The sequence below is a fragment of the Pleurodeles waltl genome, chromosome 1_1, assembly GCF_031143425.1.
Source record: "Pleurodeles waltl isolate 20211129_DDA chromosome 1_1, aPleWal1.hap1.20221129, whole genome shotgun sequence".
Taxonomy (NCBI): domain Eukaryota; kingdom Metazoa; phylum Chordata; class Amphibia; order Caudata; family Salamandridae; genus Pleurodeles; species Pleurodeles waltl.
Window position 1 is genome coordinate 414,420,185 of NC_090436.1, and position 16,233 is coordinate 414,436,417.

The 16,233-nt window shown below is 49.0% G+C and overlaps 1 protein-coding gene across 2 annotated transcripts in view; it reads left to right on the plus strand.

Moving 5' to 3' along the window:
- The window catches only part of GFM2 (GTP dependent ribosome recycling factor mitochondrial 2), a 261,831-nt gene that overhangs the window by 195,765 nt on the left and 49,833 nt on the right, over positions 1 to 16,233 (plus strand). For both annotated transcript variants that reach the window (XM_069223861.1, XM_069223870.1), the window contains exon 17: positions 7,580 to 7,718. In XM_069223861.1, coding sequence (XP_069079962.1) covers positions 7,580 to 7,718 — 139 coding nt within the window. The remainder of the gene's footprint in view (positions 1 to 7,579; positions 7,719 to 16,233) is intronic.

A 16,233-nucleotide genomic window follows, 5' to 3' on the forward strand; every position in this document is an offset into this window, starting at 1 on the left:
ATTTTAGCTAATGAGGAATAGTATGGCTGTGCAAGACCTCCTTCCGCCATGACACCCAGTGCAGGCGGAGTTACATTACTTCCACCTTTCCATACTTTCAGGACAGGCGGTTGCCATTTTATGGTGGTGGACAACATTCACAAATAGGAAACTGCGTCATTGCTATAAATTGCACATACATTTCCATTCACCTTGTCCAATTACATACATGCTCTATGTATACTGAGGTGGTGGTTCCATTGTTCAGATTGTAACTCCCTACTCACTCTTATGTCCCTTAGATACCTACCACTATGGAGGAATAGGGGGAGGAGACAAGACCCGGTGTACAGACCTCTTGTGGACTTGGCTACACTGGAGGACGGGCACATAATACTGACCTATAGATTGGACAGGGCCACAGTCCCAGAGCTTTGTACTCAATTGGAGCCTGATCTGATATCAGCTGTCAGTCATCCCACTGGGATCCCCCCACTTGTGCAAGTTCTATCAGTGCTCCATTTCCTGGCAACTGGTTCTTTCCAAGTGACAGTGGGCTTGGCAGCAGGAACGTCACAGCCGATGTTCTCAATAGTGCTGGCAAGAGTTTTGTCTGCCTTGGTCAAACACGTGCAGCTACATCGCTTTCCCCCAAGTGGAAGATTTGGCCACTGTGCCACTGTGAAGGCTGGAATCTATGCAATGGAACATATATCCAATATTATTGGTGCGATTGACGGAACACATATTGCATTTGTCCCCTCCCCCCCCCCCCCGGCACAATGAACAGTTACTCAGGAATCTGAAGAGTTTCCACTCACTCATTGTGCAAATGGTGCGCCAGGCTGACCGGTATATCTCCCACGTCTCTGCCAAGTATCCTGGGTCGGTGCATGACGCCTTCGTCCTGAGGAATAGCAGCATCCCAAATGTGATGGTAGAACTACAGAGGCACAAGGTATGGCTAATAGATGAGCCAGCGTCCCCACCAACTGTATGTCAGTGTATGCCTTCAGGAGTCATCCCTCATACCATTGTGTAAGGATAATGTTTGTCCCTCAATACTTGCAGGTGACTCTGGCTACCGAAACCTATTGTGGCTCCTGACCCCTGTGAGGAATGCCAGGACAGGGGCTGAGAATCAGTATAATGATGCATATGGGTGAACCAGGCGGATCATAGAACATACTTTCGGACTCCTGAAGGCCAGGTTCAGATGCCTCCATCTGACAGGTGGATCCCTGTGCTACTCCTCTGAGAATGTTTGCCAGATAGTTGTTGCATACTGCATGTTGCACAACCTGGCCCTCAGACCACATGTGCCTTATCTGCAGGAGGAGGAGATTGGAAATGCTCTGGTGGCAGCAGTGGACCCTGAGGACAGTGAGGATGAGTAGGCAGAGGATGAGGATGTGGACAACAGAATATCAGTTATACAGCAGTACTTCCAATGACACACAGGTGAGACAGTGGAACTGACCATTCCTCTGATTATTTATCCTTTCAGTGTGGCTGTAGCATGATGGCAGTCAATTCCTTTGCCTCTCAACTGACTGTCACCTATGCCTTCTCATTTTGCAGATGTTGGTGTTATTACTACTGTGTACTGATGTGATGACTACAGACAGCCACAGGTCATTAAGGGTGTTTATTGTAGTGTAATTTATAGATGTAATAGTGCAATTAAATGGGGTGATGGTAGAGGTAAGTCCAGGGTATTGGCCCAGTTTGTTTGTAGCAAAGGTCCAGTGTCAAAGGGGCCATAGGAAGGGGAGCATAGGCAGTTCAAAGTGGACAAGGTGACAGAGTGGGACACAAAGGAGACATTCAGGATAGTCTTATTTCCTGGCGGTGGGGTTGGTCTTGGCAAGTGTCTCTGGTATCTGTCTGGGTCCCAGGGATCGTTTGCAGGGTGGTTCACCTTCTGCAGGGCGGGAGGGTGCTGGTGGCCTGTGGGTTCTGTGGCAGGGCCTCCTGTCCACTAGCTGAAGCAGATGTGGTGGGCTGTTCAGTTGACTGGCCAGTAGACGGGGCCCACTGGTTTGCTGTATATTCCCTCATTATGTTGGCCATGTCAGCCAGCACCCCTGCTACGGAGACCATGGTGGTGTTGATGGCCTGCAAATCTTTCCTGATCTTCTGATGGTGTACCTCCAGCAGCCGCTGGTTCTCCTGCATGATGTCAAGAATCTGGCTTATCTTGTCCTGGGATTGTTGGTAAGCCCCCAAGACTTTAGTGAGTGCCCCCAGGACAGTCAGAACTCTGAGCCTGTCCACCCAGTGTCCCTGTGCCTGTGTCCCCTGAACGGTGTGCCCACTGCCACTGACCACAGGACCCTGATTGTCTTGGCTGTGAGGTGTGCACTGGGGTCCCTGTCCAGGTGGGCACACTGCTGATTGATGTGTCTTGGGGACAGAGGTGTGGGAACGTTGGGTTAGTGCTGTGGTGTTGGATCCTGAGGGGGAGGCTCTGTGGTGGCGTGGGAGTGGGCTGGGGTGGCCGACTGACCAGTGGTCCCTGATGGGCCAGGAAGTTCATCCAGGTGCCCAGTGTTTCTGTCATCACTGGGGGCATCTTCTGTTGGGGGACTGGATAGCCATGGCACCTTGCCGCTATTATTGGCAGGGACACCTACGAGGATGTAAGTAATGTATTATGCTTCATGACTGTGACATATTGTACATCCCTAGCTTCCCCTATATCCTTGCTGTTGCCCTGCCACCTTTGTTTGTGTATGGTGATGTATTGTGGGATTGTTGGTTCTCCATGCTGTGCATGCATAGGTGGTGGGTGTACATGCAGTGGGTATGGCATGCAGGGCTTGGCATTGGGGTTAGTCATATGTGTAGGTGCACTGTGTGGGATAGAGTGGAGTGATGGGAGTCCGGGTGAGGGGGTGAGATGGCATGCAGGTATGGGGGGTGATAGTTTGTAAATATTGACTCACCAGTGTCCAGTCCTCCAGCAACCCCAGTAACTCCCTCAGGATGCAGTATTGCCAACACTTGTTCCTCCCATGCTGTCAGCTGTGGGGGAGGAGGTGGGGGTCCGCCGCCAGTTCTCTGGATGGTGAGCTGATGCCTTGGTGCCATGGAACGTACCTTCCCCTGTAGGTCGTTCCACCTCTTCCTAATGTCGTCCCTTGTTCTTGGATGCTGTCCCACGGCGTTCACCCGGTCCACATTTCTCCGTCATAGCTCCATCTTCTTGCAATGGATATTTTCTGTACCTGTGCTCCAAACAGCTGTGGCTCTACCCTGACTATTTCCTCCACCATGACAACTCCTCATCTGTGAAACGGGGTGCCTTTATGGGGACATGGGTGTTGTGTGGTGTGTGTTGGGCAGTGTATGTTAAATAATGTGGTGGGGTGTGGGATGCGTGACAGATGGCTGGGTGTTAGTGGTGTGTGTAGTTGTGTCTGTGATTTGCATGTCTGTCTCATGGCTATTTTTTGTGTTTGTAAAGGGTTGTGGGTAATGTGGGGGTGTGTTTTCTAGTGCTGTTGGTGGATAGGTGTGGTGTGTGTATTAGTGTCAGGGGTGTGTTTTTGGTATTGCACAATGTTGTTGTGTTTTGTATTTGGGTGGCCATTCTGACCGCGCCAGTGTGTACCACCTATGGTTTACCACCATTGAATGTCCGCCATGGTGATTCATGGATCATAATGTGGAGGGTGTTGTTTTGTTGGCGTGACAGTGTGGGTGTTCGTACCGACAGTTTAACACTTACCTTTGATCTGGCGGATATGTGTTTGTGGCAGTATTCTGTTGGTTTAGTGTGTGCGTGTGTGTCTCATTATATGGCGAATTAATGTTCGCCTCCGCTACGGTATGTTGGCGACCGTCACCGCGGCGGTAAGTGGGATTTACCAACAATGTCATAATGACCACCTTAATCTCCCCTTTCTACCAAAAATGAATGTGTTCTTGTGTAACGTAATCGGTGATCATGTAAAGCACTGTAATGTCTTTGTATTGAGTTCGCACTAACTGAACTCTATTTGAAGATGTCCAATCTACATCCAAAGGCTAGATGTTTTTTGCAATCAAGCTCGAGACCATGAAGTGCTTGGGTCTGGACTCATGACTCTTTTTTCACCATTTTGGAGACAACACCTTTCACCATCTTCTTGCCTATAACTAACCTATGTGCTTGGTTGTTGACCCACCAGAGATTATCAAGAGCACGTGCTACTGCTTAGTGTTAATCTCTACTCAAGTCAGATCGTTAATGCACCCACTGAAGAGGTCGTGACAGAACGAGAATGGCACAGATTACAATCCTGACCATAGCTTTTTCAACTCTTCATCTCTGCAAGGTCGATGCAAATGAATTATAGCGATTTTGTTAAGAGTGGCACCTGCTTTGCAGTGCTATGAAATGGCAGAACCTGCATTACCAAGCGCTATAAAAAATAAATAAAAAATAAAAAAAACAAGTTATTACTAGACTGCTCCAACACGCACCAGACAAAGAACCCTAGGGGAGAGGTTGTGGTGTAAGGGCCAGAGCTGTAGACTTTGGAGCTGGGGAGCATGGTTCGAGTCTCGGCGCTGGCTCAACATCCTGTGATTCTGGGCAAATCACTTAATCTACCCTAGCTACCAAAAATGAATGCGTTATTGTGTAATGTCACTGGTGCTCATGTAAAGCGTTGCAATACCTTTGTATTGAGTTTGCACTGTATAAAACTGGGGGGAAAAAACAAAACACTCCAATGCCTTTGTGAGGAGTTCGCAAAACATAAAACTGCAAAAAATACATTAAAAAGCCCCCGCAAACATTGCAAAGAAACAGCAAGATGCCCAAAACCAGGGAAGAAGAAGAAACAACATACCGCCATGAGGGAAGCTGCGCGGCAAAAGACAAAATAGTGTGCCACACTAAGATACATTCCCGATAGTGCAATAATCCATGTAACAGGGTCACTCACAAAATGGTAACAACGTAAAGCGTTTACCAAGGACACCAGGGGATTTTTGAAAGGCAGGCCCAGGAACGAATTAAAATGATGGGTGTGAGATGGATGTGGTTAAAGCCTAGAGAATAGATTAGAACATGTCAAAAAGAGCAGGGCTTGTGCGCTGCTATTCACGACCTAAAAAAAGGGAGCAATTTGAAATCGGGCCCCTGCGAGAAATGAAACTTTTGCCTCCAGGTGAAGAATTTAAAGAAGTGGTTCAGTAGGTATTCATATCAAGAATAATCTATGGTAACTCCCTACTTATAGGCCTTCTTTATGAGTTAAATTGTGTTTACCTTTAGTGGGGGGCCTGGTGATGCTAGGGGCAGAAAACTGAAAGGGATTCCAACTTTTTGGGTAATAACAAATGGGAATTGGTGTTTCTGTGCCAGTTCCTGCATGTTTTTCCCCAGACTTTCACACTGAGATTTTGACTGTTTTCAGCATCCGAAATCTATGTCGCAATTCTAAACTTAAAATTGCGGTTGGCCTGGTAAGTACTGTAGCTGGCCTATCTGAATTTACAGCCCACTTGTGATGAAGAACTTTCGCATACTGGAGTCCAGAAGCCACCCTAGCTTCTTTCAAGACCGTATTACGTGCAGCACCAGGGGTGGTCACCGGATTTATGAGATATGATCACAGTGCTTCATTTGTGTCCTCCCTGAAGGTGTTTCCGATTGATGCCAGGCGCCTCCATGAGCTGGCCTGCTTTACCCATAATACTCTCCACTCCGAGGCACCGAAATATCTAGCACATAAACTGGTCATCCCAGGTAGACAGGGACACTGTGAGCTCAGACACCCTAATGCATGAATATCTAACATGTATAACAAAATCATTCTTAAACAGTCTTTCTTTGGGAGTGCACCTGAAGGTATGTTACCTATCTTGCCTCATTTCCAAACATATATTCTTACAAAGACTTCAAAAGGTGACATTTCTGCAGTTTCAATAGCCCTTTTCAGTTTTTTTCTTTTTACAAATATTGTTATTGAGTTTTTCCCACGGCGTTGCAGAAAAGCATAAACATATGAAATGACATACGCCCGATACTATACGGACCCTTCAAAGCCACGGAACAAGACCGTACGTAGGTATAACAATCCACATCACTGGCAGGGCCCTTCTTCGTGGACACAGATGTGTGTAAGGAGCATCTGGATCCCTCACCGAAGTAACCTTGACAGTAACCTGTGAGGGGATGAATGAGCATTATCTCAAGCAATCACGGTGGCACTGTCCTCCCACGTACCCAAATGTTCGTGTTTTTAGAGACAGCCCCGCTGCTTATATCGGTTTTTCTAGTATATGACAGTGACTTTGCCACGTCTCCAGTGTATAATACTAGGCGTGGACAGGTCGGCACTTCACTATTCCATGTGTAATCCTCAAATCATTGAAATGAGGGAGATATATTGATTATTGTTTCAGAAATCACCATTCACGCTTTCACTTTGCACATGGCTCTGTTTGATCAGCCTCGACCTTGGGGCTAAGCTAGTGATTACGATTGTACAGTTTGTATACTCTAAGCTGCGCTCTGCTATATTTTCTATTCCAATTATTTTTCCGCACCTACGCCTTTGAATCTCCCTTCACCTCTTTTGTCCCTTTAACTCCCTTGTCTTGTCACAATCTACGGGCAACCTCTGTAAAGCACTCTGCTACCCTTATGAGCCTGGCTTCTGCTGTGTAAAAACGCAAATAACATTTTTGTTACACTCAAACGTCAAAGCTGCACTAATTATTGATATTTATTGATAATTATTTTTTGCATTTTATAGTATTTCTGTTAAAATAGCAAAGTTTGAGTCTTAGCAGAGGCCGGGCCTTTCATCCTCCATAGGCTGTTGAAATGAGGACGGGTGAATCAGAAATGAACACCTGTTATCGGAGGGGTGCATAAGTGATAGGGTCGGGGGCACATTCTCCTGGTGGTGTATTTACATGTATGTGTTTCCTGCTGTGTGTTTTTATATGCCTATGACAATATATGTGTATGTGTTACATATGCTTGTGTAATCCCTGTGTCTGCCTGTGTATGTTTTCTGTAAGTACATATGTACCTCTCTCATCTGTCAGCTTGCTTCCCAAGCCCCTCCTGCCTGTCATCCATTGTCAGCCTGCTGCCAAAGTCGTTCCCATCCACCCTGTGTTGTCAGTGTGCGTCCCCATTCCCAAACGTATCATCTCCCCCATCGATGTCCTTCTCTTACTCCCTCCCTCCCTCGGTGCTGCCTCACTACCATCCCCTCCCCTGTTAGTTTTTTTTTTAATATAAAAAAGCACATTAGTATTAGTAGTGGGGTAGCCCTTTTATTTCTTTTAACTGTTTTTAGCCGTGCTTCCCAGTAGCCACACTGCAATACAGCGTGGCTAAAAACCATTCCCAAAGCATCTATCAGACCTATTGGCTTTGCCAGTGCTTGTTTAATGTATTGTTTTTTTTCTTCGTATGCAGCTAAAAGCCTTCGTGAACGAACTGTTTAGATTAATTTGATGACATTAACACGTGGCACAATTTTCTGTGCTCTGTTACATAGTCTGGGGCTATATTGTGCCCCCCAGTAACTGCGTTTTTAGAATTATATGCTATGCTAAAATACTGTTCTTGTGTGGTTGTACCTAGACAATTCTCTGTGGCATGGGGGAGCTTCACATTGAAATCATCCACGACCGCATCAAGCGAGAGTACAAACTTAAAACACAGCTTGGACCTCTTCAGATATCCTATAGAGAGACCATATTAAATTCCATCAGCGCAACAGGTAAAATTGAAAAAATAAATAAATAAACTCAAATGAGTACGCATCATAAGCTTTTGAAAACTTGATCTTTCATTGGTTGGATTGTGAATTGGTGTGTGAATTGAAAACTTGTGCCGTGGTATTTCTGGTCTTAACCTATTCCAAAGCTGTGAATGAAAACTCACTGAGCGCTAATCCCACCACCGTGATTTGCATTCCTTGAGTTATGCACTTTAGGTATCAGCTGGAAAGTACCTCTGCATTTTGAGTGAGGTTCTTGAATCCTAATCTTGTTCTTCTCTAGCAAGAAACCCGATCGGAGTCAATTCAGAACAACTTGAATGTTACTCAAAGTTTTTCATTGCAACACAATCTTTTTTTCTACATAACTGATGTCCATCAATGGTATCTCAATTCCAAAGAGCATATGTCTCAGGGACTACATGGAATTGACAATCCTCATTTTATTTGCTGTTCCATATCCCTCACCAAAACATTTTGAACTATGTGACAGAACCATAAATTGTATTACAGACACTTGCATCTTAACCCAGATAAAATAAATAACATTGGTGACATGCATTCTGTATATTTTTTGAGACCTGGCACTATGATGCCTTGCCAGGGTCTTCTGTTCACTCAGATGCAGGTAGCTGATTTAAATCCATGTTATTGTGTTTTAATAGCTCATACAATGTCTTAGTTTTGGAGTAGGCTATCTCCAGTCCCAGTACTCACGCCCCAAGAATGTTAGTTCTCTGCACCCATCAGACGTATTAACGTGTCAACAGCGATTGCAGAGGAACCTAGCATAGTACAGTCTTGATCCCTCTGGGGTTGTGTTAGTAGTAAGAAGGTATGCCATAATAGCGGAATTGTGTTGCCTTAGAGTATACTCTCAGGGTTTTGAATTCTAAAATTAACCATCAGTGAATACTTACGTATGAAGTCCTCTAGCCATTATGTGGCTATTCACAATGTACTTCAGTGGTGAATAATATGTGGGTCAACTTCAGTCTTTAGTGCAAATTACACCCCCACCTGAGGGTGAAGGTCACTATGGAGTATTGCTTGATTTGATCAGATATCGCTGATGCTGGTACAAATGTTTTACTCAACACCGTTCCAAGCAGGCTAACACACACCTTCTCAACTGCAAAATCTTAGATACAGTAGTCTGATTATTTGGATCACCTCATCCTCCTTTTCCCTTTGCGAATTCGTAGTACACGTGTTATGTCCTGTATTATGTGTTCTTTTTGCTGGCCTGCTGTGATGGTATCAGTGTTTTGTGGTTACCCCAATGCTTGTAAAGTATGTGCCACAAGATGTAACCTAAAATAAGAGTAACTGTATTTAACCTAACTTACTTCAGGCTGTGGGATCCTGTTGTTCATTAATGAACCTCAGTCTTCGATTGTTAAATTGGCCTTGAAGGATGGAATGATCTAAACCTGAAAGTGCTACCTAATAAAAAGCATTGACAAATGGAATAGGTTTAGCCATGGCAAAGTGGTGCAATCGTTATTGTATTTCTTGTTACAAATATATGCCACAAAAAAAGAAAAGTATGCTGCTGTTTACTCTCTTGTAATAAAAAAACACCAATATTTACTTTTCTACATGTAGGTGTTATGTTCCAGCCCTCTACATAAATTAGGCTGTTCACTGCTCATTTGCATTTTACTTCCGCCCACCACAGTGTAGAGCCTGAGGAAACCAGTCCGCCCACTTCTACCATTGGCTGTCTTGTAGTAGGTGTAATGGCTGTTTTACTGATGACATATGCATGTCCACCTTCTTTGCCAGGAATCACAGACCAACACTTTACTTTGCCATTGTTTTTTTTGTTTTGTTCTTGTTTCTTTTTTTTTTTTTTTTTAGTTATCCTTGTGTGCTTAAACTACCTCTTTAGGTTATAATAACCCAACATCAATAGTAAATTTTCTTTGCACCAGCAAAAACATATATTGCTGTGATGTTCATTAAAACTACAAAGAGTTTCTAAACAATTCCAAATTGCATCTGCTCAATAGAAATCACCTGTAGTGTTCCATTAAAGTGGTATGTGGGGGGGCGTGGCCAAGATGGCGGCGTGAGCGGACGCGCTGGACCGTGCTCCGCCGCCCAGTCCCTTGAAATCGACTTGCGGCCCCTGATCTTGTGGCCCGGGGGGGTCCCGCTGTGGAGCCTGTGGTGGTGGAACGGCGGGGGCCCCGATAGAGCCGGGGCCGCCTGCGGCCGGCGCTGCGGGACGAGAGGAGCTGCGCACCTTGGGCCGGCGCTTGTTGCAGAAGGGAGTGGTGTGCGGCGGGCCGTGCCGCGCGGCGGACCTTGAGCCGGCGTCCTGCTTGCGCGACGTGGCGGTGAGGCAGTGCCTGCAGTGGAGGACGCGCATTGGCGTGGAGGAGGAGCCCATGAACTGAGTCCGGGGCTGAGCTGGGTTTTGGGGCCTGTGAGGTGGTTGTTCCCCCCTTGTCTTCCCAGCAATGGCGCGCCCCGAAGAAGTTTCCCCCTAGACAGTGACGCGGAGGAGCTGGAGGTGGCCCAGTGGGCCTCGGTTGCCGGTTGCTTGCCTGGGCGGCCCGAGGGGGCCCTGTTTCAATTGGAAGTGAGCCGGGGGGGTTGAGGGGCCTCGCGCAGGGCCCCGCAGTGAAGGCTCAACAGCGGCTGGTAGGGGAGTGAGGCCAGGAGAATAACTCCCCAGCGACGACGCGCAGAGGCCCGCCTGAGTTTCTTACGCCTCCACAGTACGCGGGCAGAGGTGATGGCGACCTCCAAGCCCAGGTGGGACAGGACGGTAAGGGATATGCTGACTGGGGGGCACCCGGGCCCGGGAGGGGCCCCTGAGGAGCTGCCGCCCGCGAGGTCTTCTGAGGCAAGACGAGAAGCGACAGAGGACGAGGCAGCCCCAGTCACGAAGGGCTTTCTTACCTCCTTGTTCGAATCGCTTTGCAGCGACCTGCAGGAACTCCGCAAAGACATATCTCAGGAGGTGAAGGAACTGCGGGTTGAGCTCACATCTTTGGGTGAGCGAGTAGCACAGGTAGAGGATGGTGAAACGGCCCATGGTGAGGAGCTGGCAGACCTGCAGCAGGAGGTTTTGCGTTTGCGTGAGCAGCAGGATCTCCTCCAGATGACAATGAAGGACTTGGAGAATCGGTCGCGCAGACATAACATCCGCATTAGAGGGGCGCCGATCGGGGTGGAGAAGGATGACATTAGAGACTTTGTGGGGGCGCTGTTCCGCTGGGTCCTTGACCTGGAGGAGTCGCAGGAAATTGTCCTGGACAGAGTCCATCGCGTGGGCCGGCCTGGCGGAGCTGGGGACTGTTCGCCGGATATTTTGGCATGCGTCCACAATGTTGGGCTGAAAGGAAGTATATTGCAACGGGCGCGCAGTCTCCCACAGGTTCAATTTACAGGCCATCAGCTCCAACTCTACCAGGACCTTTCAGTTTGGACCTTGCAACGGAGGCGTGAGTTAAAGCCCATTACAGAGCATTTGCACGCACATGCTGTGTCCTACTGGTGGGGTCATCCGTTCCGTCTCGCTTTCCCCTGGGAGAACCAGCTGCATCAGGTGAAGTCTGTGTCGGAGGCGGCCCGGATCCTGGGTTGAGGGGGAGATGACCTGGATTCGGATCCGGGGCTGGCCCCGGGCGGTGGGAGCCGTCCGTGCTGGTGGCGTAAGGAAAAGAGGAGGAAGCAGCAACGCCCCACTGCGCTGGAGCAGATTTCGGAGCGCCAATCGGCTGTGAACAGTGTGGCGGCTGGGACAAGTGCCTAGGCGAGAGGCGGCGGGAGTCTCCGGACAGAACTGGGCTGTACATTGTGGGCCTGAGACTGTTGAGCGTGGCCTGGGCGGCGGAGTTGACGGTCCTGGTGGGCGGATCTGTGTGGTTTTACGGCCCTGCTGAGACTTTCTCCTCTTTGGGATGTGTGGGAAAGGACTGTTTTCTTATTAGCACCTGTTGTGTGTTATGGTTATATGTTGGTATGCTTCCCTGTGTGTCCGGTCATTGAGGGTCGTAATGGGCGGGCTGGGTGACTCTGGGTGGTCACGGTGTTGCCCCGGGTTGTGGCCCCTCTGTGAAGCTCCTCCCCTCCTGGGCAATCCCTCCTCTGTGATACATGACAGTTAAGTGTCTAAGTCTGAATGTTCGCGGGCTTAACAGCCTGACCAAGCGGTTAGCAATATTGTCGAGTCTGGAGAAATCCGGGAGTCATATTTGCCTGTTGCAAGAAACTCACTTATTGCACAAAGACACATTTCGCATGCGCTCACAGTGGTTCCCTAGACAATTTTGGTCATCCGCTACTACGAAGCATGCGGGGGTAGCCATACTGCTTTCAAAGACTTTTGCCGGGGAGATAGTGGGGAAGGTGCACGAAGTGAAAGACAGGCTATTGGCTATGAGAATAAGACTTGGGCCCTTCTCCTACTCCGTGAAGCTCCTCCCCTCCTGGGCAATCCCTCCTCTGTGATACATGACAGTTAAGTGTCTAAGTCTGAATGTTCGCGGGCTTAACAGCCTGACTAAGCGGTTAGCAATATTGTCGAGTCTGGAGAAATCCGGGAGTCATATTTGCCTGTTGCAAGAAACTCACTTATTGCACAAAGACACATTTCGCATGCGCTCACAGTGGTTCCCTAGACAATTTTGGTCATCCGCTACTACGAAGCATGCGGGGGTAGCCATACTGCTTTCAAAGACTTTTGCCGGGGAGATAGTGGGGAAGGTGCAAGAAGTGCAAGACAGGCTATTGGCTATGAGAATAAGACTTGGGCCCTTCTCCTTCACTGTGGCTTAACTTTACGCTCCAAACGCCCAACAGGAAGCATTCCTGAGACAGGCGGTTTCCCCGATACTTAGCTCACCATATAGGGCCATCTTGGTAGGAGGGGATTTTAACTTGGTGATGGATAACGAGCTTGACCACTCGGGTCAACGCTTTGGCTAGGCAGGGGCGTTATCGGAGTCGGGACGTCAGTGGTTGGTTGAATGTGGGTTGGAGGATGTGTGGAGGAAGTTGCATCCCACGCTTCGGGACTACTCCTTTTATTCAACGGCGACCAAGACTTATGCGCGGCTCGATCTTTTTCTGGCCTCACAGGAGTTCCTGTCCCGAGTTCGGGAGGCCACGATTGATCCTAGGGCCTTGACGGATCATGCTCCGATTACTTTGGAGGTTACCATGGAGGTGGGTCGTGTGGGTGCTCCAAGCTGGCGATTTAGGGATTCTCTGCTCCAGACTGAGACAGTGGTGGAGTCGGTCCGGCGCGCAATTACGGACTACCTTAGCTTTAATGACAATGGCAGTACGGCTTTGGAGACTGTGTGGGAGGCCCTGAAGGCAATTGTGCGGGGTGAGGTGATGGCGTTGTCTGCGAAGGATAATAAAGCAAGGAGAGAGATAAGGGAGGAGTTGGAGCGGAGGGTGACGGTGTTGGAGCATTTTCATAAATCCACAGGTGCGCCTATAATCTGGCGGGAATTGGAGAGAGTGCGCCAGCAGTTGAAGAGGCTGGACTGGGATAGGGCGGAGTATGCGGTGGCATGGCTTAAGCATACATACTACATTGGGAGCAACAGGTGCGGAAAGCTCTTGGCACATCCAAGCCAAGTCGTCGTCGATAAAGCTGATTCGATCTCTGTCCGGGAGGGAGGCCCGCATGAGCGACCAGATTGCAAAGGTTTTTGCCGAGTTCTATCGGGGGCTATATGCGGCAGAGGGGCGAGACGGCGAGGCCCTAGATTCCTTCTTAGAAGGTATTGCTATTACTCCTCTTGGTGAGAAGGAGGTGTCTCAGCTGGAACAACCGATAAGGTTGGAAGAGGTTATATCGGCGATTTCCCATCTAAAAGCTGGGAAATCTCCTGGCCCTGATGGGTTTACGCCATTATTCTATAAGACCTTCTGTGCAGAACTTGCCCCGCTCTTGGTGAGGCTTTTCAATTCCTTCCGGACGTTGGGTGCACTGACGCCTAGTATGTTGGACGCCACCATCGCGGTTATCTATAAGCCAGGCAAAAACCCAGAGCAGTGTGCTTCTTATCGGCCGATATCACTCCTGAACATAGATGCCAAGCTATTCACTGGGATCCTTGCTCACCGCCTTAATTTTTATATGCCAGGCCTTGTGGACCCGGACCAGTCGGGATTTATTCCAACCCGACAGTGTAGTGACAACACAAAGCGTCTTCTGCATTTGTTAGATAAACTAGGCCGATCGCGAAGGGAATCGCTTTTCCTTTCTATTGACGCCGAAAAGGCGTTTGATAGGGTCCATTGGCCATACCTCTTTCGGGTGCTGGAGCGCTTCGGTTTGGGCCCTGGGTTTCGGTCTTGGATCTGGAGCGCCTATCGGTCTCCCAGAGTGGCGGTTCGTGTTGATGGAGTGCTCTCTCTGCCGTTCCCGGTTGGGCGGGGGACTAGACAAGGGTGTCCGTTATCTCCCCTTTTGTTTGCGTTATATATGGAGCCCCTCGCGCAGCGGCTGCGGGATAGCCCCTTGGTTTTGGGAGTGCAATTTGGCGGGGATCGCCATCTCATTACCCTGTATGCAGATGATGTAATCCTCACCCTTGAGGAGCTGGTGACTTTGCTACCAGCGCTTATGGCGATCATAACTGAGTGTTCGATGGCATCTGTCGCTGTAGATACGCATGTTTTGCATAGCTCGCCATCTGGTGTTGGGCCGGAGTGTTACAAGTTGTTTTTCTTCAAAGAAGTCTTTCGAGTCACGGGACCGAGTGACTCCTCCTTTTGTCTCCATTGCGCATGGGCGTCGACTCCATCTTCGATTGTTTTTTTTCCGCCATCGGGTTCGGACGTGTTCCTGTCGCTCCGAGTTTCGGAACGGAAAGATAGCTAATTTCGGAAGATTTTCGTCGGTATTGTTGCGTTCGGGATCGGCGTAGTTAGATTCAACACCGCGTCTAAGATCGAAGAGCTCCGGTGCCCTTCGGGGTAATTTTTTCGATCCCCCGTCGGGGCCTGGTCGGCCCGACCGCGTGCAGAAGAACGCCGATGGAACGGACCCCGTTCCGTTTCTGTCCCAAATGCCACAATAAATACCCCTATACAGACCAACACTTGGTCTGCAACCTGTGCCTGTCACCTGAGCACAGTGAAGACACCTGCGAGGCCTGTCGTGCGTTCCGGTCCCGAAAAACACTCCGAGACCGTCGAGCCAGAAGACTTCAGATGGCGTCCGCGCCGACAGCCCACCGGGAGTTCGAGGAACAAGAAGAGGAGGGAACCTTTTCGATCCAAGAATCGGACTCCGAAGGATTCGACGATACACAAACCGTGAGTAAGACGTTGAAAACCACTCAGAAGAAGATTTACAAGGCCCAGGGGACGCCACTGCCACCAGGCCATGGCTCGACCCATAAATTCGGTGACCGACCGTCGGCACCGAAAAAGGCCCAAACAGTGCCGAGATCGTCCGACTCCGGTCGAGACACCGGCACGCAGCCTTCTCGGGACCGAGAAAGTGCTGGAGACAAGCATCGACACCGAGATACCGGTGTAGACACGGCTCGACGCCGAGACAGCGGCACCGAAGAAGATCGACGCCGAGAGGTTTCGGCCCCGAAAAAGAAAAAAGTCACCTCTGAGCCGAAAAAAGATGCAGACAGGGTTTCGGTGCCAAAACAAACTGCAACCGACCCAGTTTCAGGCTCTTATACAGAAGAGCACTCGCTAACCTCCCAAATGCAAAAGCATAGGTTTGAGGAAGAGCTACACTCAACTGATGTAGACCATACGCAAAAGCGTATTTTCATACAGCAGGGGACAGGAAAAATAAGCACCCTTCCCCCTATTAGAAGAAAGAGAAGATTGGAGTTCCAAACTGAACAAACACCACAAACAAAAGTGGTGAAAAAAGTTACCCCACCACCCTCTCCTCCACCTGTGATTAACGTCTCACCAGCACAAACTCCATCACATTCCCCAGCTCACACCACCATGAGCCAGGGTGACCAAGATCAAGACGCATGGGACTTATACGACGCCCCAGTGTCAGATAACAGTCCGGAGGCATACCCTACGAAGCCATCTCCACCAGAGGACAGCACTGCGTATTCTCAAGTGGTGGCTAGAGCAGCACAATTTCACAATGTAAGCCTCCACTCAGAACAGGTCGAGGATGACTTTTTATTCAACACACTCTCCTCCACCCACAGCTCCTACCAAAGCCTGCCTATGCTCCCTGGTATGCTCCGGCACGCAAAAGAAATCTTTAAGGAGCCGGTCAAAAGTAGGGCAATCACACCAAGAGTGGAAAAAAAGTATAAGGCGCCTACTACAGACCCGGCTTTCATCACTACACAGCTGCCACCAGACTCTGTCGTTGTAGGAGCAGCTAGGAAAAGGGCCAACTCCCACACATCTGGAGATGCACCACCCCCAGATAAAGAAAGCCGCAAGTTCGATGCAGCTGGTAAGAGAGTCGCAGCACAAGCTGCAAACCAGTGGCGCATCGCTAACTCCCAGGCACTACTTGCGCGCTATGACAGAGCCC